The sequence below is a fragment of the Polypterus senegalus genome, chromosome 7 (genome assembly GCF_016835505.1).
Source record: "Polypterus senegalus isolate Bchr_013 chromosome 7, ASM1683550v1, whole genome shotgun sequence".
NCBI classification, from domain to species: Eukaryota; Metazoa; Chordata; class Cladistia; order Polypteriformes; family Polypteridae; genus Polypterus; species Polypterus senegalus.
Genome location: NC_053160.1, coordinates 63,792,406 through 63,818,408, shown reverse-complemented (window position 1 = coordinate 63,818,408; position 26,003 = coordinate 63,792,406). Strand labels below are relative to the sequence as shown.

General features: G+C 38.5%; 1 protein-coding gene across 2 annotated transcripts; it reads left to right on the top strand.

Moving 5' to 3' along the window:
- The first annotated feature begins 2,412 nt into the window (after positions 1-2,412).
- On the top strand, positions 2,413-25,679 carry setd9 (SET domain containing 9). Of its 2 annotated transcripts, none has more exons than XM_039758751.1 (6): positions 2,413-2,605; positions 15,349-15,710; positions 21,152-21,275; positions 23,032-23,147; positions 23,438-23,543; positions 25,436-25,679. In XM_039758751.1, exons 1-6 carry the CDS (start codon positions 2,508-2,510, stop codon positions 25,527-25,529), a joined length of 900 nt encoding a protein of 299 aa, XP_039614685.1. In that variant the 5' UTR covers positions 2,413-2,507; the 3' UTR covers positions 25,530-25,679. The 2 variants fall into 2 exon arrangements, with proteins under 2 accessions (XP_039614685.1, XP_039614686.1); XM_039758752.1 differs by having other exon boundaries at positions 2,415-2,605; positions 15,349-15,653.
- The last annotated feature ends 324 nt before the right edge of the window (positions 25,680-26,003 follow it).

Genomic DNA, 26,003 nt, shown 5'->3' with positions numbered 1-26,003 from the left:
TTTGGCAGGTTCATTCCTTACAGCTTCCTTACAAAAGTTGGGCAGGTTTTATATCGAAATTCTACGCGTAATGGTCATAACTGGAAGCAGTTTTTCTCCATTTACTGTAATGGAGATGAGCTTCAACGCCGTCGGGGCGGAGTTTCGTGTGACATCATCACGCCTCCTACGTAATCACGCAGTACATAGAAAACCAGGAAGACCTCAAAAAAGCGCTTAAGAAAACATGCATTATATAATTGAGAAGGCAGCGAAACAATAAGAAGTGAGCGAGTGACATATACAACCATATTCATGAGTTCTGCTACGGAAACAAAGCACGATGTAAACCTACACTTTAAATTAAGTTCATAGACAGGCTGCCGCTGGCGTTTGTAATTTAGTGCCCACCCATATAAGGCCGTCCGTCAGCGGCAATCCAATAGCAAACTGCCGGGTAAATATTCACGGGTGAAGGACTGTGCTTATGGAGAGGAAGATGACATGGACAGGGTGGTGTTTGACACAAACTCAGCGAAACTGCGAGAGAAAGTTTTAAGTGCCAGGACTAAGGTAACATTAAATACAGCCATGGACATAGCACGAGATGGCACCAGCACAGCTGGGAACCTTCGATGCATGTACACCGAGTGGCTCACGTGAAATGACGCAGTGCACAGATAAAAAGCAACAGTTCCATAGAGCGCTGAACAAAACCGAATTACACAATTGAAAGGCAGCAAAAATATGAAGGCGTCTGATAAGCATATTCATAAATCCAGCTACTGCGGAAACAAAGCACACGGTGGAAAAAGTCAATGTCCCGCTAAAGGAAGACAGTGTAAAAAACCGTGCATGCAGCGTGTCAGGTCTCAGATAAAGAAGAAGCGAGCTGTTTATTGATGCAGTAAGAAGCGAATCGATGAATGAAACCTGTCATCTTTACAGCGATTGACAAACACGAATGTAACTTGAACACAACACATCCTACAAATACGAACCTGATTGAAAGAAATAATGATAATCAAATCCTTGATGACAGCAACACTCAGTAACACTCACAAAACAAATACTGTATATTGACAGTCATATTTACGTTATTTTAAAATGTTCCCTTTTCTTTTCTACCTTTTTTAACACACTACTTCTCCGCTGCGATACGCGGGTATATATACATATATATATATATATATACCGATCTACATACTCGAATAATGGATACTTTATTCGCCATCAATGATTGTTTTGGTAAAGCCATACTCAGTGTATTCATTAGATGAGCGGTAAAAAGTAAGAGCGAGGGAGGATGACTCATTGAGGCATGCAGGCTGTAGTGGCGTCAACTCTATCTGAATTGCGCGATCACATTTGAAAAAAATATATCTTTTCAAGTTCTATTTAGTCCATATGTGTCAAACTCAAGGGCCGCGGGCCACATCCGGCCCGGCGTGTAATTATATCCGGCCCGCGAGATCATTTTATATACTGTATTATTGTTATTAATGGCCCGGGTATATGAAGCGCTGGTAACACAATAAACTACAGATCCCATAATGCAGCGCTTCAGCTGCCTTGTCAACACTTACCGCGTTAATCAAGTCTACCTTATGATGCTGCAAGTTATTGCGAAGCTAGAGTTATTGCGCACTGAGTTTGCACGGCGCTTTGGTGACTTTGAAGAACAAAAAAAGTCCGTCTACATGCGGCTCGAACCTTGTGCATGTTTGGTAGCACATATCTGTGTGAGAAGCTCTTCTCAGTGATAAAGACTAACAAAACAGCACACAGGAGTCGCCTCACTGATGAGCACCTGCAATCCATCCTGAGAATCTCCACAACACAGAACCTCACACCAAACAGAAACGAACTTGTGGCCAAAAAAAGATGCCAGGCGTCCAGCTCTAAAATGACATATGAGCAAAGACAACTGAATGATTTGATTTGTTATTGCACGTAAGAGCGGGAGTCAACCGTTTTAACAAACAGCGTATTGCACTGATACGAAATAGCTGTGTGTGTATATATGTAGATATGTATGTATATGTATATATATGTTTATATATGTATGTGTGTGTGTGTATGTATGTATGTGTATATATGTGTGTGTATGTATGTATGTATGTGTGTGTATATATGTAGATATATATGTATGTATATATGTGTATATGTATAGATATGTATATATATATGTTTATGTGTGTGTGTGTAAATATATATATATATATATATATGACAACAACACTCATCACTCACAACAGTGACAAACAATTACATTGACAATCATGTTACGTTATTTTCAAAATGTTTCCTTTTCTTTTCATTGCTTCTTTAACACACTACTTCTCCGCTGCGAAGCGCGGGTATTTTGCTAGTTACAAAATAAAAGTACAAACCTCTTCAGCCTTCCACCCAGCCAGCCATTAAGCACATAAAACGGAGGCCACCAAGCGGCTTCGCTTTCGCACATTTGCCGCTAGAGGGGAGCAGCACAGACATCTTGTGTCGTACTGGACGCGAGTTGCAGGGGGATGATCAAGGAGGCATTGCAGTTATTAGCCAAGAAATGGAATTCTTATAAGTATCGATTCGTTCCATGGGTAGCCCTCAACCTCCGCAAAAATGAGAGGTACTATCCAAGCTGTTATTTTTGTTGTTTGTTCCCCTGTTGCTTTCAAAACTTCTGCCCGTTCGAGTCGGACTCAAAAGTATGTATTAACAGCACTACACGGTACTGTAGAGCGACGTACTTGTACTGGGGTTGACAGTTTGTCTTAAGGCATGTTAACGTGTAATTCGGTGGTGCTAAATAACTAGAAAAAAATGTTAAGGATTTCCCTGTGTTGTATTAAGTTGCCACATGACACGGAAAACCCGGAACCTTTCTCCATGCTGCTTACAAGAGGGGTAGTGCGGAAGTCAATCGGTGAGCACCGCGTGGCATGTTATTTTTGGCGACGCAAATCAAACTACGGAAAGGAGGCGTGGGTCAAAAAAAAAAAAACAAAACGTGCACGGTTAATTAGAGTCTGGGTTTTTGTAAAAATGATAACACGTATAGCAGGCTTCCACGAAATGTGTAAGCTGTATATAATTTGCACGTCGCTGTTCTGTATTGTTTGCTTATTTGAAAGAGGACGCTAGAGGGCGGTGATGGCTAACTTTTTTTGTAGGAAGTTGAAGGAGCCAGTTTTAAATGGTGGATCTGAGTTTGCCTCTACCTTTTGATTCACAGTTTTTATTGACAACCAGATGTCAGTTTATCTGCTTTTAATCTCCGTAATTAGATGAAAGCCGAGTGAATTTCTCACAAGAGCCACACCACTGACACAGAGAGTAGCACGTAGGCAAACTGTAAGACGTTACCAGCTAGTGTGCAGCACTTTGGACTTTAAAATCCCGATTGGCTGGTATTTTTTACAAAGAGTGGGTGAATAGCGAATGAAGTGTCGTCTGTTCTGCTCAGAATTGCTCTTATGAAGCATTCCAAAGTGCACTTGTTCCTGTTACAGGGTATCGCCAACAAGGCTGTCAGAGATGTTCTGTTACTTTACTCCGTTCAAATTTGTGTACATTATTTGCCCAACGTTTTCCAAAGAAGTTATTTTTTAAAAAGAATCTTTTAAAACTGTGGCTTAATGATCACGCATGTAGCGACTTAAGGAGCTTGGCAAGCAAGAATAGTCTTATTTAAACTAGTGATGTGCAAACCGAATCTTTTTAGTGATTCGGTTCATTTAGTTCAGTTCACCAAAATGATTCAAATCTTTGAATCACAGATTTGTTAATTTTAAAAACAACAAGCTATATTCTAGTTGAAAATCTAGAATTTTAACAGTTGTAACCACCAAACAATATAAAAAGCATGCAACAATGTAAGTAATTTATACATAATAATAATAATGATTATCATTTGTTAAATTCTCAGAATAAATAAAATGTACAAAAATAAATAGAAAAAAACATAATGATCCTGTATATAATTCTGCCAAAATTTCAACAATCTATAAATAAAAAACAAACATAGCATCAAACATAATAATACAATAATAATGGTCCTCTATGGAATTCTAAAAATAAAAAAAAAATCATCAATAAATAGAAAAAAAAGCAATTAGCACTTTAGAGTAGAGCATACATCACGATAAAACTTTCTGATGCAATCTGCCATACAAATATCATCAGTGAACTGAGCTGAGATTCAGTGTCCTGCGATGCTTTTGTCTGCATTTCGTTCCTCCATTCAATACACAAACTGATTCTTTCAGTGAACTAGTTTAACAGTACATTCCCCAGTTCAGTTCGTGAGTTGATCCTTTTGATGAACTAGTTCAGTGTACTTTATTACGAGTCTGTTGTCTGCAGTTCGTGAACAAAGTTACAATGGTTCTCCAGATCAGTAGGGGGCATACCGGTTCATTCATTCCTTCAGTCAGTCAGTGTAAGTACTGCGACAGTCATAGAGTGAACGATCAATGGGAGGTGCTTGGTGTCATCTACCAAGTCAGTGATTGGCTAGTTGTAGTCGTGACCGTTTTGCTGATACAGTTTACTGATTGACTATTTCCCGAAGACAGTCGCCATTTAAGTGAAGCTAAGATGATAGCTCTGTCACGGACTGTCTTGGAATGCAATATTAAACATGCACATGTTTCGAATAGATTTGTTCTTTAATATTATTGTACCAGTATGCTTATTCAGAAAAAAAAAGTTTGTTCGTTCATTGCATCACAAATTTAAGCCATCATGATTGTTTTGTCAGCTAATATTGTAGCTATGTTACCCCAGCTTCTAATCCATTTGTATCAGTGGACTGAAGGGTTGTTATAAAGTGACTACATTATTTATTTTCTTTGTTTTCTATGTAAGTCATCCATCAATGGGTAGATTACAACTTAGAAACTTATGAACAGCTGTTGCTTAATGTCTTGAATAAATCCTTAATCAACTTTATAATGTTTTGTCAGTATTTATGGCAATAGTACAGTTAAATTATAATATTAAATATAATGTTATTTATATTCCATTTCCGGCGCCGCAGCAACTGGCAGCCATTCCAGCAGCTCTGTGTATGACATTATTTTTTTTACCTTTTTTTTCTATTTTTCTCTATTTCACTGATCACTTCTACCACTTTCTTTTATGCGGTATCGCTCCCTGGACACTTTTTACTGTTTTTACTACTTGACATGGATGTTTACACTCCCAATAGTCAACTTAAAGCACTGAGAAGAAATACCCATGCCGGTGTGGGTCCCTATTTAACTGACGAGGTAAGAAGACAATATCAGGGCAGCCGAGCCGGCGCAAAGATAAAAGATAAGATAAAAGCCAAGAAGCTTGAGAGAAAATGGCGTTATAAACCGTCGGTGCCTTCTGTGATCCTGGGAAATGTGAACTCACTACCAAATAAGATTGACGAACTGGCTGTGCTGGTGAAAAATGTCAGAACCTACAGAGAATGCAGCGTGCTGTGTTTTAGTGAAATATGGCTAACAACTACCATCCCAGATGCTAATGTGCAGCTACCCGGGTTTAGCACAGTTAGAACGAACAGAGACGCAAATACCTGCGGGAAGGAGGAGGACTCGCTGTCTATGTGAATACAAGTTGGTGCAACTCTGGACATATAAACATTAAAATCTCCAATTGCTGCAGGGACATCAAACAGTTGGCCGTAAGTCTGCGTCCCTATTTCTTGCCCAGAGTTTGGACACGTGATTGCTGTTATTATTTACGTCCCCCCTCGAGCGAACGCGGAGATAGCGAGTGACGTCATCCATTCCGCAGTTGCTAAGTTACAAATGCAGCACCCCGAGGCGCTTGTGTTAATCGCTGGAGACTTTAACCATGTAACGCTGGATAAAACATTACCTGCCTTCTTCCAGTATGTGGACTGTAACACCCGGGGAAATAAGACTATCGACCTACTGTATGCAAACGTTAAAGACGCATACAGCACCACCCCGCTGCCTGCGCTTGGGAAAGCAGATCACAACCTGGTTCTGCTTCAGCCTCACTAAAAACCAAGAGTGAGGGAACTACCTACAGCCACGTGCTCATTCAGAAAGTGGTCCCCTGAGGCAGAGCAGGCTCTGAGAGACTGCTTTGGAACTACAGACTGGGATATACTGCTGTTGAATGCACAACTGATTACATCAAGTTCTGTATGAACATTCTGGTTCCGGTAAGAACAGTACCTTGCTATGCTAACAACAAGCCATGGATTACAAGTGACATCAAAGGCCTTTTGAACCAGAAGAAAAGGGCTTTTAAAGACGGTGATCAGCATGAGCTCAAGTGCGTGCAGAAGGAACTCCGAGTTCACCTCAGGGCGGCGAAAGAGCAGTACAGGAGAAAGCTGGAGCAGAAGTTGCAGAATAACAGCATGAAGGAAGTGTGGGATGGGATGAAGATTATCACTGGCTTTGGGATAAATAAAGTATCTATCTATCTAAAAGTTATCTGAGGTATATAAATGTAAAAAAGTCTCAAGCAATCACTTCTTTATAAACAACATTTTTTGTTATATTTAATTGGAAAGTAGATAAGCAAAGACCTATTTGATGTCACTTGTAAGAGAGAAACATAAAGCTGCATGAAAGACACAATCTGTTCTCTCTGGCCTTGTGATTTGCTCATGGTCATAGCAAAGCAGATACAAAAAGGAAACTGCAGATGTTTAAAAGAGAAATGAAAATTAGTGGAGATCAGAAGCATTCTTAGGATAAAAATAATTGGACTTGTGCTGTCGCTAGTATTTCAGCCTTTATTATAAGGCTGCAAAGATCTGTAACTTTAAATAGGAGCTTTCTCACTGTGGGAACTTTTCTTAGGGACCTTGGACTGTTTTTTTTTTGAAACTTAGGAACTTTTATAGCACTCTCACCACTGGAACCAAGTGGTCCCTGGTAGTTTTTATAGGTTCTACTCCATAGTATGCAGTTTTTGTTCAATCAGGAACTATAATGGGTGGGGCTCGGGTGATGGATTGTACTGATTGGTTGACCTCAAGCACTGGTGCATTCTTACAGATGTGTTAATAGTTTGGGGAGTTATTGGTATAGATCAGTGTTTCCCAAATTCGTTCCTGGTGGACTCCTGTGGCTGCAGGTTTTTGTTCCAACCAGATTCCTAATCCGTGACAACACCTGATAGCACTGAGCTCTTTTAATTAGCTGGGTTTTTTTTCTTTTATTTGACATTCAGAAAAGCTTAGCAGCATGATTTTTACATTTGTAAGATACGTATTTAGAAATATTTCTGCTTTTGCTATAATGCTCTTTTTTATAATTGCTCTCTTTTGTTGATTCCATTTTACTTTGCCCTTTCTCTGTGCAGTTTTTCCCCCTTCGTTGTATCTTATTAATGACAATTTAAAACGAGCAGATCAGACACCCAGGCAAACAACACTGAATAATCAAAGGCTGCAACTACTTTAGAGTCAGACCCACTAATTAGTAAATAAGGATTAATTAAACAATTAGAACACCTAGAAAAGTAGAATGAAAATCAAGATGAAAATACTGTTAAAAAGAAAAAAATACATTATTCCTATATAACTGCTTGGTACATTTTAATTTTTTTTTTGCAAACTTAGTTTTCTAATTTCTATATTGTTCCCTAAACACAGAACTTGGGAAATATCAGTTCACTTAATTAGCCCAGGAGTCCAATTAAAAACAGAATCTGGTTGGAACAAAAACCTGCAGCCCCATGGTTCACCAGGACCGAGTCTGGGAAACACTGGTGTAGATGGAGCACTGCACTTCACACTGCACACCATGCACCGTGTCAAGCAATAGTGAAGTCACGATAGATTCAAAGTAATAAGGTGGAGAAGGGATCACCAGTGAATTACCAGTCATGCCACATTTTGCAACACATCCCTCATCTTTGGACTTCACTTATTTTGTATAAGGGTTACAGGTGCTGTTGTGCAGTGAGAACGCAACACACAAAAGTTGCCAGGGACCACAAGTGGCTATATTGTCTACATTGTACAGGAACTCGTAAGTTTCTGAAAGCAAAGTTCTTTGGTGGGTATGGCTACACATGGTTAGTTCACTGTTCTTGGCTTTCGGAATCCCGCATCATACACTTTTTTTTTCTGACATCAGCAGATCTTGGACTTAAGTTGGTTTGCTTTGTAGAAGGAATATTATTTGAAAATTAATTTTATGAAGAAAACAGAAGTATTAAACGTTCTGACTTTATTCAGGGTTACAGTACATGAATGAGTAGATCTGACAGGCTGTACACTCAGCGAAAATGTTTTAACTGCTGAAGTCTGCAAGTTCACCCTTGGGTGCATTACCAAAGTGATGCTTACACTGCTTTTATTTGGGCCTAAGTTTAATTTATCCGTAAGCTTTAATGGCAGTCTGGTTGTAGGTAGGGTGGCGCAGTGGGTAGCGCTGCTGCCTCGCAGTTAGGAGACTCTGGTTCGCTTCCCAGGTCCTCCCTGCGTGGAGTTTGCATGTTCTCCCTGTGTCTGCGTGGGTTTTCTCCGGGCGCTCCGGTTTCCTTCCACAATCCAAAGTCATGCAGGTTAGGTGGATTGGCGATTCTAAATTGGCCCTGGTGTGTTTGTGTGTGGCCTGTGGTGGGTTGGCACCCTGCCCAGGATTGGTTCCTGCCTTGTGCCCTGTGTTGGCTGGGATTGGCTCCAGCAGACCCCCGTGACCCTGTGTTCGGATTCAGCGGGTTAGAAAATGGATGGATGGATGGATGGTTGTAGGTATCCCTTGATTTTGGTCAGAAAATGTAAGGAACTAATGTTTTGCATAGTAACATTTGTCATTGAAGCCTACTCTTAGCCCCACTGTAGACTGGGGACAGAATAAATTAGTTTATAGTGTGACAGAGACCAAGAAAAACATACATACCAAAGTTGATGTAATCAGTTGAGCTGTTTTCAAGTGATGTCTGGACATGCACACAGACATTTTGACCTTTATTTGTATAGATATATAACATAACATAACATTCTTGAATCTGTTTAACCCATTTTAGAGTTGTGGGCACATCAGAGCCTATCCTTATAAAACTAGTTGAAATTTGGATTTTGCCAGACAGCCTAACATCCTTGGGTAAGTGAGAGAAAAATCAGGGTACCCAGGACAAAAATTAGGCAGACAGACAAGCTGGAATGGGATTCGAGCTTAGCATGCTGGTGGAACTACCAGGCTCTCCACCACACCACTTTTACTGTTTATGAGTAAATGCTTTGTTAAAGCTGTATGTTACACATATTATTGCAGTAAAAGTGAGATGGTGCTGTACAAAAAAGAAAGAATATTCAAAAAGATTATAATAGGAAATCTTCAATTCTGCAATACTCGACCAATCTCAAAGGAATAACTTACTTTACCTAAGTATCAGGGTCAATAAAATTAAATAGGATGGGCTTATTATCTAAAATTTGAAGTCCAAAGCTTACAAAGTGAGAGCAATGTGCCAGTTAAGATGAACGAGTAAAACAGAAGAAAAAAGTCTTTTTCCAAATGCTCAAAACTATTGGCACTTTGGTGGACATGTTTTGGTAGTCACACACACAAGAAGAAGATCTTCAACTGCCCAGCAAAAGTATGCCTCATAAGTGATAAAAAAAAAATCACAAAACTGTCCACATCAAAAAATTATTCAAATGAAAAACTGAAGAATTTGTCTAACCGTTGCCAAGGATTCTCTAAGTCAGTCAGAGACATGTAGCTATATATATATAGCTAGAGAAAGATGGCACCGACTGGTGTGGCTGACCGTCTGCTCATCTCTCTAGTCTATGTTTTAACTTTGTTTTTATGTTTTATTTCATCCCAACGATCACTGTCCTATGATCGGGAGTCTTTACTAAACATATTTTCTGGCCTACTTTCCTCTAAATTTTCATCTTCTGATTGGATTTTTTGTGAACCTCCACCTTTGCTTTATTCATCTCCTGACTTCTTCACCTGGACGCCGGTGTTCACCTGTATCAGTGAGTTGAATGCCCCTCGGAGACGCAAACGCACCCGCCGCCGTCGTGGGAAAAGAGCAGGAATTGCTGTTAAACAACGCCGACTCAAGTCCCAGAGCTTTGTTTCCCGATGCCTGCGAGTTGTCTATGACCCATCTTCTCCTGCTCAGGAATCCATCACTGATTCATGGGCGCTGGACACCGGATTTAATCTGTCCATTTGAAGACAACATCACTTTTCCTCGGTGTGCAATCAGACAGTAAACGCTGCTAATCTTCGCACACTCACCCTTGCTCATCCTGCAACAAGCTGTTCTACTTCTATCAAGGCTGCCCTCCTGAACGTGAGATCAGTGTGTAATAAAACTTTTATTCTGCAAGACTTTATTACATCAAAAAATCTGGATTTGTTCTTCATCACTGAGACTTGGATTTTAAATGGTGACTCTTCATGTTTTACTGACTTGGTTCCATTAGGTTATTCATGTTTAAACTCTCCTCATTTGACTCGTCATGGTGGTGGGGGTGAATTGACACTGTTTTTAAAAGTATGTTCTTGTGTCGGAGCCTTACAAGGGGTCCGTTTAGCAGCTTTGAACTTCAATTTTTCGAAGTGTGTAGCTCCCCTTTTTTGTTGTTTGCAGTGGTTTATAGACCTCCTGTAATTAATGATACTTTCATTTCTGAATTCTCTGATCTCCTGGCTGATATCACCCTCTCCCATGACAAAATATTTATTGTTGCTGATTTCAGCATTCACGTTTGTTGTGAATCGAAACCTTTGGTCACAGACTTTTTATCACTATTGGACTCATTTGATTTTATACAGCATATTGATACACCAACTCACTCTTTCGGTCACACCCTTGATCTTGTTCTTACTCGTGATATTTCAGTGAATAGTATTGATTTATGTGATGTTTCTTTCACTGATCACTTTTCTGTAGTGATGGATCTGCATATTACTGTTGATCTCCCGACTAATAACCGTCCACCACGCTGCTTGCGCTTTTTAAATTCTTCCATTATATCTGATTTTAAAACCATTTTCTCTAGTCTTTATATGCATGACCAAAATAATGATATTGATGACTCTGTCGTAAAATTGAATTCCTTCTGTGAAACGGTTTTAGACGCATTTGCTCCCCTCAAGATACGCAGTAATAAGGTAAGACATGCTCCCTGGCTAAATGAAACTACGCGATCACTGCACCGTGCCTGTCGAACTGCTGAACGGCATTGGAAAAAAGATGGACTGACTATCTCTAAACAGATTTTCAGGACTTCTTTTTTCAATTTCCAGGCTGAAGTTAAGAAATCGAAACATGACTTCTTTGCCGATTTAGTAGTAATTCAATTAATGCAGCCATTCACCCTCATTCTATGATGGGATTAAATAGCACTGTTCATTCATGTGAGCAGTTTCTATCATTCTTTGTCAGCAAAACTGATACTATCCGCCGTGGCATTGTTCAAACTGGCTATGAACTTCCTACTGTTAATCATGACATTGTTCTAGATTCCTTTGATCAAGTCTCACTTTCAATGCTAAAAAGAACTATTGACACCCTTAAACCAGCTTCCAGCCCCCTCGATATTGTACCACCACATCTCTTAGTGGAAGCCTTTGATGTGTTGGGCCCATCTTTACTAGCCATTATAAATGATTCTATTAGTTCGGGGGTTGTGCCCTCATTTTTTAAACATGCTGCAGTCCGTCCCCATCTAAAAAAAGCAGGATTAGATCCAGGAGTTTTAACCAGCTTTCGTCCAATTTCCCAGCTGCCATTTCTGGCTAAAATTCTAGAAAAAAAATTTATAATCAATTGGTCAATCACCTTAACTCCAATAAGTTATTTGAGACCTACCAATCTGATTTAGGTGTTATCATGGTGTTGAAACGGCACTCCTGAAAGTGTTCAACGACATCTCTCTGATTACTGACTCAGGTGATGCGGCAGTCCTTGTCCTCCTTGACCTGTCCGCTGCCTTTGACACCACTGACCATGAAATATTGCTGATACGGCTCGAACATCTTGTTAGGATTAAAGGGGCTGCTCTTAACTGGTTCAGGTCATATTTAACTGGTAGACACTTTTCAGTGACTTTAAATTCCTCTTTTTCATCTACTGCTCCTCTTAAATATGGTGTTCCTCAGGGATCCATTTTGGGTCCTATTTTATTCTCTATATACCTTCACCCTATTGGAGCGATTTTTAGGAAATTTAACATTTCTTTTCACTGCTATGCTGATGATACTCAGGTTTATATTCCCGTCCGCAACAAATCAGCTCCACAACTGTCTGTCTGAACTAAGATCCTGGATGGCTAATAATTTTCTTGATCTAAATCAAAATAAAACGGAGGTGCTTATAGTGGGTCCACCAGCTAAAGCCCAAATTGGTCTTGGACTTCTCGGCTCTTTCTCTGTCTTTTCCAAACCTCAAGTCCGTAATCTTGGTGTTACCTTTGTTAGTAAACTCTCTTTTGAGAAACAACTAAATTCTGTAGTCAAGAGTTGCTTTTTCCAACTGGTCTATTAGGTAAGATAATGCCTTTTTTATCTTCTAAAGATCTTGAGAAAGCTACTCATGCTTTTATTTTTTCTCGCCTCGATTACTGCAATTTGCTGTATTCTGGGATTAGCAAATCTCTGATACACAGATTACAGCTGGTCCAAAATGCTGCCGCTCGCTTTCTGGTTGGGGCAAGGAAGTATGACTCTGTTTCTCCTATTTTAGCTTCTTTACACTGGCTGCCTGTCAATTTTCAAATTGATTTTAAAATCTTGCTACTAGTTTTTAAATCTTTACATGGGCTTGCTCCTGCCTATTTATCTGAATTGTGTGTTTTACACCAGCCATCCAGAGTGCTTAGATCTTCTGGTCAGTTGTCTCTTGTTGTCTCTTGTTGTCCCTCGTACCAAATGTAAAACCAAGGGGGACAGGGCCTTTGCGGCTGCTGCCCCTCTCCTGTGGAACTCTTTACCTCATCACATAAAGGAGTCATCTACACTTGAACTGTTCAAAACAAGATTAAAAACTCACTTCTTTTCACTTGCATTCAGTGACCTTCAATAATACTGATGGGTTTCCTCTTTGTGATCATATAACATTATTTCTATTTATTATCTGTCTTATTTTATGTTGATATATTTTATTACTATTTATGTTTTATTGTTTTTGTTTTTTCTTTATTCTATTAATGTAAAGCACTTTGGCCGCAGCATTACTATGTGGTTTTAAATGTGCTATATAAATAAATTGACATTGACAATTGACATATATATATTTCTTAAACACTATTGAGCATCAATCCATTTTCTCACATGCTATTCAGCCTTTAATTATCAAAGAAGGTTCAATATGCCTGTGATGTCTTGGGTGAGATTCAGACATGGGCACCCAAAAGCAGCCCCACTCCTCTCAATGGCAGATAGCTTTTCAAGTGAAGCTAAATTATAAGTGCTATTTAAGTAACTGTGAGTGCTTACAAAAGTAAAGAATGGACAGCCTTGAACACTTCACTTTTTCGGAGGAGGTAAAAACATCAATAAGAAATTGAGTTAGCAGCAACGCTGCTACAGGAACCAAAACCAGACAGAACACCAGGCTTTCCCAGAACCTGACATCAAGCCAGTGACTTCACAACTGTGTAACTCCTGACTAGCAAGATTAAATTAAAGCATGATGCTGGTTATTTATTAAAGGAATATGCTGATAGATAATAATTTTTAATATGTTACTACTCCTATAGTACGTACTTGTGGAAGAAAAAGTTTTTTAATTTCATGTTTTCATGCAGAATGCGGAGAAAAAAGTATGATATACTGTAATATAAGCCAGTAATGATTAATGCTGTATAATGGCAAAAATGCCCATGGAAAGCTCAAAAACAACAAAACATCTCATGTTACTAGGGTCACATAAGTCACATGTGAGTTATACTGTCATATGCTCAAAATTTGCAAAACATACAGTATGCTTGTTTGCTAAAGTAATGCTAAATACACACTGTACATCCAAAATTAATATTATATATCATAAACAGGAAACTAAAAGCATCAAAGTAGAGACTCTTGAACTGAAGACTGGACTCTTCACCAATGAAGGAAGAGGGGGGGAAAGACACACCATGTTTCCACATGCACGTGGGGAAAGTTGTACAGTCAATCAAAAGAAAAATATTACAAAAATGCAGATAATTATTGGCTTGCTGTCAAATAATGAGGCGATTCGTTCTTGTAGCCAAGGGTCTTAGGAAAACAATAGAGTATTAATGTTCTAAAAATTGCCAAAACTAATAAAGTAATAAATCTTTTATTAATATTGTTATTATTTCACGTGATCTTATATGTTTTTTGTCTCTTGGTGGTACTTTATTCTTAATCATTTGGGTAATTCTTACGCATTTAGCCAGTACTGCCTTCCTTACACCAGTTTTTTTCAACCTGTATGATCCTGTAACCCAGTTTAAGCTTTTTTTTTTAAATTTATTGATTACCCAATAGCAGCAATTGCCAGCCTCCTCCATTGTGAAACAAGTGCAGTCAGGGGTCCCCCTTAGTGAAACAAACTCACTTGAATTCTTTATGCTGTAAGGCATGGAATTCCTTTTAATATTTCCTGAAACATTGCAGTAAAGCACAATGCTGTGACCTTCCTTATCTCCACATCTGAATTCTATCCAATATTTATGGGATCAAATTGGATTTTTAGTGGAAATCCATCACCAGTTTGTTTGCAAAAGCTTATTCTGTATTTCTGACTCCTGGCCGGGCATGTGCCCCAATAAATTCAGGCTTTTTTGAGAGGAAACAGGATATCAACTCACTATAAGGTTGGTGACTTGAAAAATATGGTCACTTAGTGTACATTATATACATAATATTTGAAGACATGGAAAATATTTTAAAAGAACTTTGTAACTTGAGGCTGAAGGATCAAGCCTTGTTAGTGTGCTTTGCACATACAGTAAAGGAGCTCTTCCGACATTGTATTTTAGTGACACCCAAAACATGGCACAACTTTAAGGCACTTACCTACACCGCTTGAAGTTATAAAATCATTTGAATCTAAAGAACATTTAGTACATGTAATTAAAGTCAATTTTATTTTTTTAGCTCATGCTAGTTAGCTAAAAAGGCATGAGAAGAGATGGATCTTGTATCATGGTTTAGTTGTTATAAAAGGAATCTGCTAGACTGACTGCTGTTAGAGTGGCATAGCGTAGTCACTACAAAACTAAAAGAAAGTCTACCAATCAGCAACATCTTTCAGATTATAAATTGATAGTATTGTACCCTGCTCATTTATTCTATTTGAACCCAGTCTTCTCTTTTCCATTAGGTTGTAAGAGGAATTAATAATGGTAGTGATGAATTGGAGACTGACTTTTTTCTTCATTTCTTTTAGGACACTACGGCAGGTTGAGGAGCATTCCTGGGACAAGCTCATCTCTGACAAGGATGTCTCTGTTCACCTGTTGAAACTTTTCCAAGTTCTCTTTCAGAACAGTCTTACTACTCAGGTGGAGGCTTTTAATTTGTTACCACCACATGTACAATCAGCCTACCAAAAAAAGTCAGTTTCCCTTGGGACCTCAAAGAGGACTGACTGCTACAGGAGCCAGACAAGCATCTCTTCCCGTGAAGTCATGTTGAATACACTGGGATTTTGTATTGACCGAGCTCCCAGCTCACTTCCCACTGCAGGAACAGGTGTTTTTCTTACTAAAGGAAGTGTACCAAAGGGGGCTGTGGTGTCTATGTATCCTGGTATTGTATCTGACACAGTCTGTCTTTTTTGACCCATTGTTTTCATAAGTTACACTTTCATAAAGAGCTTTGACATTGTAGAATGTTTCAACTGTGTATGTGTAGAAGGACTCAAGGAACTTCAAGTCAACATAATATTCTCAAATCCTCTTAAACCAGTTCAGGGTGGTAGGGACTATTCTTGTATTTTAGTGTAATTGCTGGAATTAAATTTTCCAACCTTAATGATGAGGAAGACTGCTTAGACTTTAAAGTGACCTTAATTTGTTTAGCTATGACAATCATGCAGGAGTGTGCTGTCCATTTTATTTAACATTATGGCAGCCCTAGTGTAATTAATAATAGTAAAAATATATTATCTCATACTTGAAGACCCGCTTTCTGAATTCGGGGAATTCAATTAATCCCAGACAAGCCTTTCTTGTTCTCTGTTATTTGTGGTAGAGGGTCTTATTCAAACATTTTAGGAAATGATGACTGCTTTTAATACATAAATAGAAAGTCAATTTACTCACTACTAGCTTCCATATTGAATCATTCCCACTTTCGGTAATGGGCATCTTTGTGCCATTCACTAAACCTTAATCCTCGGTGTGCCTGATTTACCCCGTGCCTTCTTTCCGAGTCCTTACTTGATTCTTATCTTATGCTAATTATGACTAGGTTCCCTGTGCTTCTTGTTTCATCCTCTATGTTCAGTTACAGCTGCCTCTTATGAAGATCATACCACCCACCTTTGTGCACAAAGACCCTAATTAGGTCATTGTGAGATTTCAGCCAATTAAAATCAAGCATAGTTACTAAAATCTTGGTGTTGCTTCCTCAGACACATTCAGGTTGTCACTAAGTATGTTCTTATCAACCATTTGCCTATGGTGCTGTCACAATAGCAGTTTTATTTATTTAGTTTTTTAAGAACCTTTACAAAAAAAACAATGTTATTCTAGCATATTAAAAGAATTTACCACCTAAAAGTATTTTTTATGTTACTTACTGCATCAGGTTAGGTGGATTGGCAATTCTAAATTGGCCCTAGTGTGTGCTTGGTGTGTTTGTGTGTGTCCTGCAGTGGGTTGGCACCCTGCCCAGGATTGGTTCCTGCCTTGTGCCCTGTGTTGGCTGGGATTGGCTCCGGCGGACCCCCGTGACCCTGTATTCGGATTCAGCGGGTTAGACAATGGATGGATGGATGGATACTTACTGCATATACAGTGCATCTGGAAAGTATTCACAGCGCATCACTTTTTTCACATTTTGTTATGATACAACCTTATTTCAAAATGGATTAAATTCAATTTTTTTCCTCAGAATTCTACACACAACATCCCATAATGACAACGTGAAAAAAAGTTTACTTCAGGTTGTTGCAAATTTATTAAAAATAAAAAACCTGAGAAATCACATGTACATAAGTATTCGCAGCCTTTGCTCAATACTTTGTCGATGCACCTTTGACAGCAATTACAGTCTCAAGTCTTCTTGAATATGATGCCACAAGCTTGGCACACCTATCCTTGGCCAGTTTCGCCCATTCCTCTTTGCAGCACCTCTCAAACTCCATCAGGTTGGATGGGAAGCGTCGATGCACAGCCATTTTAAGATCTCTCCAGAGATGTTCAATTGGATTCAAGTCTGGGCTCTGGCTGGCCACTCAAAGGCATTCACAGAGTTGTCCTGAAGCCACTCCTTTGATATCTTGGCTGTGTGCTTAGGGTCGTTGTCCTGCTGAAAGATGAACCATCGCCCCAGTCTGAGGTCAAGAGCGCTCTGGAGCAGGTTTTCATCCAGGATGTCTCTGTACATTGCTACAGTCATCTTTCCCTTTATCCTGACTAGTCTCCCAGTTCCTACCGCTGAAAAACATCCCCACAGCATGATGCTGCTACCACCATACTTCACTGTAGAGATGGTATTGGCCTGGTGATGAGCGATGCCTGGTTTCCTCCAAACGTGACGCCTGGCATTCACACCAAAGAGCTCAATCTTTGTCTCATCATCAGAGAATTTTGTTTCTCATGGTCTGAGAGTCCTTCAGGTGCCTTTTGGCAAACTCCAGGTGGGCTGCCATGTGCCTTTTACTAAGAAGCGGCTTCTGTCTGGCCACTCTACCATACAGGCCTGATTGCTGGATTGCTGCAGAGATGGTTGTCCTTCTGGAAGGTTCTCCTCTCTCCACAGAGGACCTCTGGAGCTCTGACAGAGTGACCATCGGGTTCTTGGTCACCTCCCTGACTAAGACCCTTCTCCCCCAATCGCTCAGTTTAGATGGCCGGCCAGCTCTAGTAAGAGTCCTGGTGGTTTCAAACTTCTTCCACTTATGGATGATGGAGGCCACTGTGCTCATTGGGACCTTCAAAGCAGCAGACATTTTCTGTAACATTCCCCAGATTTGTGTCTCGAGACAATTCCTTTGACTTCATGCTTGGTTTGTGCTCTGACATGAACTGTCAACTTTGGGACCTTATATAGACAGGTGTGTGCCTTTCCAAATCATGTCCAATCAACTGAATTTACCACAGGTGGACTCCAATGAAGCTGCAGAAACATCTCAAGGATGATCAGGGAAACAGGATGCACCTGAGCTCAATTTGGAGCTTCATGGCAAAGGTTGTGAATACTTATGTACATGTGCTTTCTCAGTTTTTTTATTTTTAATAAATTTGCAAAAACCTCAAGTAAACTTTTTTCACGTTGTCATTATGGGGTGTTGTGTGTAGAATTTTGAGGAAAAAAATGAATTTAATCCATTTAGGAATAAGGCTGTAACATAACAAAATGTGGAAAAAGTGATGCGCTGTGAGTATTTTCTGGATGCACTGTACTTTGTGGTGATGAACAGAAGGCAGAAATTTTGACGAATGAGGCAGATCTTCATTTCAAAAAAAGCAATCCCATGAGGCTTTAGTTTCTTGTTTACAATGCTCACCAATTTTTCCAGAAGTTTACATCAACTATTAATGAAAATGCTACTGTCTGTGTGTCCAGTCCCACCAAGCAATCTGCTTGTTGAGTTTGCCATTGGTGTGATTGGTCAGATTTACTTTAGTTGTTCAGTCAGATGCCAGGTGGGCATACACAGGAATATCAAGAAAAGGTGCAAAGTTCAATTCCTGATTGTGACTATTTTTTTTGTTATTTTTATTTAAAAAAAAAAGGTATTAAAAAGGAGCATTCCAACAATAACAAAGCAAATAATGTTCAGAAAGACGTTGGGTTGCTAAATCCAATGAAGTCGCCATTCAAAGATGGGAAGTATAAACGGTCTGGAGCAACCAAGGCTACTCAAAATGACAGTCTGAGAAGTAGGCTTTATGGGAACACGATTGAGAGAGAAAGTACTGGCCAGGACAGGTTGAGACACACAAGGATACTGAACAAACATTTTCTTGTGACCATTTATCAGATATTTTTAGCTTTAACTTAACTTTTATTCTATATACCGTCTTTGACAGCTAGTTTAACAGTATTATAACAAAAAAGGATATATTTTGCACATTTTGATCATATGACTGGATAACTAACACGTGGATTATGTGATACAAGTAATGTGAGTTTTTTCCCTTTTTTCTCATGAATTTTTCACATCATGTGCCGTTATAAAGCATTGGTCACCATTGGGTTCGGTTATATCATAAACTTTATCTCTCCATTATCCATAAAAGCATAAGATTAAAAGTGTTTCTCGGCTCTCACTACAAATAACAGGGGTTAAGTAACATATAAAAAATCGCTTTGGGTTGAGTATTCCTTTAAGAATGTTGGTGGTAAAAAATTTAAATCTACTGAATGAAGAGAGTTAAGGCATAATATCCTCATACTAAAGAGACAAATTCAGCATCCCAGACGCACAGTCAGTATGATGAAGGTGATGGTCATGGTCTGGCTACACTGCTAGTCCTCCATTAAAATTTTTCAGTGTTTGTCCACTAAACTCCTATTGAAGGTGTCATTTTTGTCTATTTTATTGGTTTATGAGAATATTTTTTGCATTTTTTGTCTCTAGCAATGAAGTATCAAAGAGAATAAAATGAACGAAAAATGAAAAAATCTAATCACATTATGAATTATATCTTATAAATTTTACTGGTGAAATAAATGCATACACTTTCCTTACTAGAAAAAAAGTAGTTTTTTTTTCATTTTGTTGTTAATGGAATCTGAAATTGTATTCTCCATGTCATTGATTTGAATAGATTATAAAAAACAAAAAGAAAACATGGTAGCACAGTGGCCATTTTTTTTTTCTTTTCTTTTTTCTTTTTTTAACAAGTTTTGCCATTAATGAAGGGTTTCGTTAAATTACTTTCTTGCTTTCGCTTTGTATTTTGACAGATAAAGGATAAATTAGTACTTTCACTTGTGAAATGAAATCGCCTGATAGACTTATTATTAATATATCAAATAAATGTCAAAAATTAATAAAGTTTATTATTAGTGTTTAACATATTTTTAAGATGACCAAAATGAACCTCTTTATGGTCGCTGTTTTCCTGTCTCCCAAAATGCAATACTGATCTTGTATAAGCAGTGGCTCTGGAGTCATAGACATCTAAAGTTTTTAACTTTATCTTTCTAAGTGTGTTATCAAGGATGTGTATTGTCAGTGCTTTACATAGTAAGGAGGTCATGCATTTTTATTATATATGTTCTGTTTTTTTTAGTTCAGTTGTCTGTCATTTTTAATAACAAATTACTCTTTACCATAACCCATTGCTTTTTATGGAAAGGTATTAGAGCCAACACAGATTTTGTGATTAAAATCAAAATTTTGACTATAATCTTGAAATTTCAAGTTTAATCTCATAGTTAATTTCGTGATTAAAGTTGAAATATGTAAACAAACAAGCAATATACTTTTTATGTTTGTTTTTGGGCAGCACGGTGGCGCAGTGGTAGCGCTGCTGCCTCACAGTTAGGAGACTCGGGTTCGCTTTCCGGGTCCTCCCTGCGCGGAGTTTGCATGTTCTCCCCGTGTCTGCGTGGGTTTCCTCCCACAGTCCAAAGACATGCCAGTTAGGTGGATTGGCGATTCTAAATTGGCCCTAGTGTGTGCTGGGTGTGTTTGTGTGGGTTGGCACCCTGCCCAGATTGGTTCCTGCCTTGTGCCCCGTATTGGCTCCAGCAGACCCCCTTGACCCTGTATTTGGATTCAGCGGGTTGGAAAATGGATGGATGGATGTTTCTTTTTATACATTTGAAATACTTTATTAGGTATGTCTGACTCTGCCAACTTTAAAACAAAAGGCATTCAATTTATTTTGGGATTTGCATAAATATTTAAATTGGTCACTAGTCATGTGAGCCTTCTATAAAACCAAAAAGATGAATGACAACATTAGATGCTAGTTGTTATGGCATGCAAACAATTATTACTAGAAAAATAAGTAAAACAGTAATCATCTAAAAGAATAAATAATGTTTCACTCTTTTAATCCCACCAGGTACTGTCTATCAGCCATATGAACCAGTCTTCTTTCAGTCATTATATAATCCATTTATTTTTCGGTGTATTGATGGTATACTTATAGATGGTAATGACAAAGGAATTTCAAAGACTATATTTAGGTAAGTATAAATCATTTACTACCCATACATTTTATATTTAATGTGAAATGATCCACGATAACATCACTTCTTTGAACCAAAGCTTTCATCTTGTATAGTGCCTATGAAAAGCAACACTATCATAAAGAGCTTTTTACAGTTAGTTTCTGCGTATCTGTTCTGCGTTCACATTAGGGCGGGTCCTCAGTCATGGTTGGGACTGACAGGTCTGGACTGGGGAGGCAGCTCTTAAGATCCCACATACAAGGAGGGAAAGCGAAGATGGGATGGGTGACGCTTTATTATTTCAGTACAGATGGGTTGGTGAATCCGACAATCACCCTGAGCGCCTCTTAGCTTTGAGCCCCCCCTCTTCTTTATCATTTCACTGAGGCTTGGCATTCTCAAACCCGCTTAATCTAACTGAGTGTCACTGGGGACTGGACCATATCCCAACCTAAAATAATTTAAACCCGTACTTGTAAGGTTATATGATCCCATTCCCATTGGTACACTTTACACAATTTTTAGGGGTATGTGTGTGTCTTTTTAATGGTGGTGTATTATTGTCAACTGACATGCTAGTAAGAATGTAATTGTATGTAACATGTGAATAAACATAAAGCAGAGCTTACTTGCCTTACCAGTTGTGTTCTTACTTGTTCTGCTATCACAAAAGACCACAGTGATACAGTTTACTCTTGTCATTTAGATCATACTATTTTTCTTTCTGTTGCCTTTTTTATCATTAATTCTTCCAATTTGTATATTCCCTTTATGCATGTTCCTGTGTCTTTTTCTTTGCTAGATCTAAACCTTTCACTGTCCTTGTTTGTTCAAATTCATTTAATATTTCGAAAAGTGTTATTACTGTATATTTGGTTGACACATTTATCTGAAGTGAAAGCAGAAATTAATTGTGGTTCTGGAGCTCATTATTTTAGTTTTAGAATTTTGTTGTTCTCTTCTTATTAAAGCAAATACACTTGGGTTTTGAAAACTGATGTCAAACACGTGGTTATTGTTCCAGCAACCTTGTGTAGGGTTTCCTCAGTGGACCTTACAGATTTTCCAAAAATTGCTGGTCTTCCATTCTGTCTCTAGCTTACCACCCACTAGGGGTAGAATACAGCATGATGGACTGCTGACCAGTTTGCTATATTAAAATGCTTTGAATGAAGGAAGATATTTCATCACAATCCATTATTTTTGCAAAAAGTTATCTGAGGAAAGTATAAAAATGGCATGCAGTTTGTTTTTTTTAATATAGAAGCTGAAAGCTTGTTAAGAAAATCGCCCCAAATACAGCACTTTCAGTATGTATTAAAGACATCCTTTTAATGACATATTTTTCTCATTATAGTAAAGTGGAGTTTTAAAATGAGTCTGGTTATTTGAGAGGTTTACTAACACCAATTTTAAAGGAATAATTGTCCCAAAAATATTTATAAGTTATTTACTCCATGATTAATGGAAAAGAATATGATACTGTAGGACACGTTAATTGGGTAGTTCTACTCAAATATGTAGAAATAAATGCAGAAGTAAATATATTCATATTTGAAAATGATATATTTCTGTTCTAAAACATGAAACTGTAAGTGAATAAAAATAGCCAACATTGTATACTCTCGCCTCGTACTCATTTTTGAATGTTGGATATGAACTACTTTAGTGTACATAAAAACACAGAAATTCTGAATTAAATTGTCTCTCTCTGTGTTGCCGGGACCATAAAACAATTTAGAATGTAAAAAACGCTTCATCTTTGCTTCAGATCTTGTCTTAGAAGGGACAGGCTGGGTCCATTCCTATTTGGTGATGAAACATGGCTTACAGAGCATCTGGAAAACCCACTTGCTGTGGGTCAGTATGTCAACAACTGCACAAATGGCAAGTCGGTCTTCTTCATTTGTTTTAATTAAGAGTGTACTGGTAAGCAATCCAGTTGGTCAAGAGATTTCCTGTTTTAAAAGCTTTGATGAAGATTGATTTCAATTATCTTTCAGTCGATCTTCATTTTATATAGCACTGTCTGCAACTTTATAGTTAACTTTTCAGTGGTATTAGAGTTGGTTTCGTGTAATGTTAAGAACTTATTTTTCATGCTTTTTAAATAATGCATTCAGATAAATGTAACACATTAGGTACAATTTTCTGTTTACCTAATATCTTTTCCTCAGAAAAAGCCGCTAATGTTTGCTATCAAGAATTTGATGTTCCTGCAGACTTTCCAGTAGAACTTCGTCAGTACCTGCCCAATGTAAATTTTTCTGTTGATTCACTCAGGTATGTTCAGAAATAAAAAAGAACGAAATAGTAGAAATGGTACGACAATTTTGTGAATTTCCCCTTGGGATTAATAAAGTATCTATCTATCTATCTATCTATCAATTTAAATGTAGATTTTAAATGGATAAGGTTTGTGTTGAGTTACTATTACAACCTGCTGACTTGAGGGTCTCAAGCTCAGTTCCTGGAAGTACCGGTTTAAGGATTTTTAAATGTTGTTGGTTCTCCTCTGGATTTCTTTTCCCTTTCGTTTTGGTGTCTCTGTAAATTTCACTGGAGGATTTTGAATACCGTATATACTCACTTATAAGTCGGGTCTTAAAACCTGAAAAGTTGATCATAAAATCAGACCTCGCCTTATATGCCCATTCAAAAATGCAACACTTACATTTTTTATTTATTTTATTTTTTTACATCTTCTTGCCTCCTCCAATCTCGCACCAGTTTCTGAGACGCATCGAATTTTGTTGCAGCAGCGCAGTTACCAATTTCTTTCGCTACTTCAATGACTTTTAATTTAAAACCAGCTTCATATTTTCTTCTGATCGAATGCTCCAACATAGATAAGGGATGCTCTTACGATAGAGATGTATGAGGGTGTGAGATACAATAAACACAAAACAGTGCAAACGTCGCTTCGCAATAGTTCAGGTATTACTGTGTGGTCACGTAGGCACAATACATAGAAAAAAAAGGCAGTGTGCTCTGTCGTTACTCTCTCAGGTGGGCATTAGCATATCATAATCCCGTATACCAGTAGCGTGAGTTTCCCGCATTTGATTTATACGCCCGACATTGTAAATTACCAGAAATTATACAGTAAAATCAAGCCTTGACTTATCCGGGGGAGAACTTATCCACGAGTATATACGGTATTTGACTTTTTGGCATTCATTGGGTGTTCGCCCTGCCTGGATGCGTTTTTACTGACACATTTCTACATTCTGCAGTTATTTTACAAACCTCAGAAATCCTTTTCTCATTGACTTTTACATGGCATTTAGCAGACTTCATTTCATGTGGTGTAGCATACTGGTACACTGATTGGCACTGCTTTTCACTGCCTCTTGGCCTCCCACATCTTAAAAGGCCGTGTCCCATTATGTGACTTTTCCAGCGATTTTCAGTTGTAGCCTTCAGTTACATAATCTATGCGAATCGGAGACAGTGGGCAGCGTGCTCCCGTTAAGATGGTCGCCTTATGTGACATGACTCGCTCCACCTGCTGTACGACTCATTCTGATATAATCAAAAGGGTTTGAATTTTGTTTTGTTTAGTCATAAAGATGGAGTCTGTATGCATGAGAGCAGACCACCACTGAATGCTCATCCTTAAGTACAATGCATAGCGACAATGAATATGGAACACGAGTGTTTTAGACCACACAAACAGAAGAAGAGCTCGGCTGCCTTATGTCTCATGTTTTACATATTACAACATAATGGAAAAAAACAAAACTGTTAAGTCTTCGTACAGCACAGTGCACAATATTGGTAGTCGCTAAAAGAGGTGAGCACAACCATGATGGAACATCAGCTATCAGGCAGTAAATGGGATAGGAACTTCCAGTCATTAAGATTGACATGCGGCAGTGCGATGTAATCAATACATCCTCGCAACCAACAATGACATGGTGTGGCGATGTGATTACTGCGGTCAGCAAATCCAACGCACTCCACGCCCAGACATCATGTGACGTGACATCGGCCTAAGACATTAGTGTTACCTGACAACTGTTAAACTGGCTGTGTATGAGTAGGAGTGTCCTCTAGTGGCCTTATGGAAACCGTGATCCTGAACTGGAAGAATTGATAACTTTGTGTTTACTAGCTTTAGCTTATCTCGTGAGTGTGGTGCTGCTTTTGCTAACTCCTTATGGTTCTTGCAGGACCCTGCGGTGTGTGGTACTTGTGGCTTTAAGGGACATCACTCAAGGAGAAGAACTGTTTTCAAATTATTACACGGTTGTCCATTCAAAATGACGCAAGACTGTTAACTGCCACCGTTACGTGGAGCTTCAACACAAGTGTGACTCTCTTTTTATTGTGCCATGAAACCATTTCAACTTTTTCAAATAAACACAAATATCTTTTTAGTTGTATTTTGTAATAAAAAAACTTAGTTATGATTTACTGTGTGTGTGTGTCATTCTCTTTATTAATCAGGCAAAAATTAAGATTTGTCTTCCCCATGAATTCAAGTCCAGGACTAAGCGAGTTGGACAATGACCTGACCTGACATGACATAAATTCGAGTCAGGAATGGGGAATAAAACGAGAGCTAGTGATATAAACCTACCTTAATATTCATATTTGGAATTTGCATGAAGAGGACTGGGAAAAGCCCACCCAAACAGGGGAAGAACAAGAAACCACACTGGAATCCAAACCCAAGCCCCGGGAGCTGTGAAGCAGGCCAGGAGATGCCTCCCCCCCACAGTGACAGTCTCGTGTATA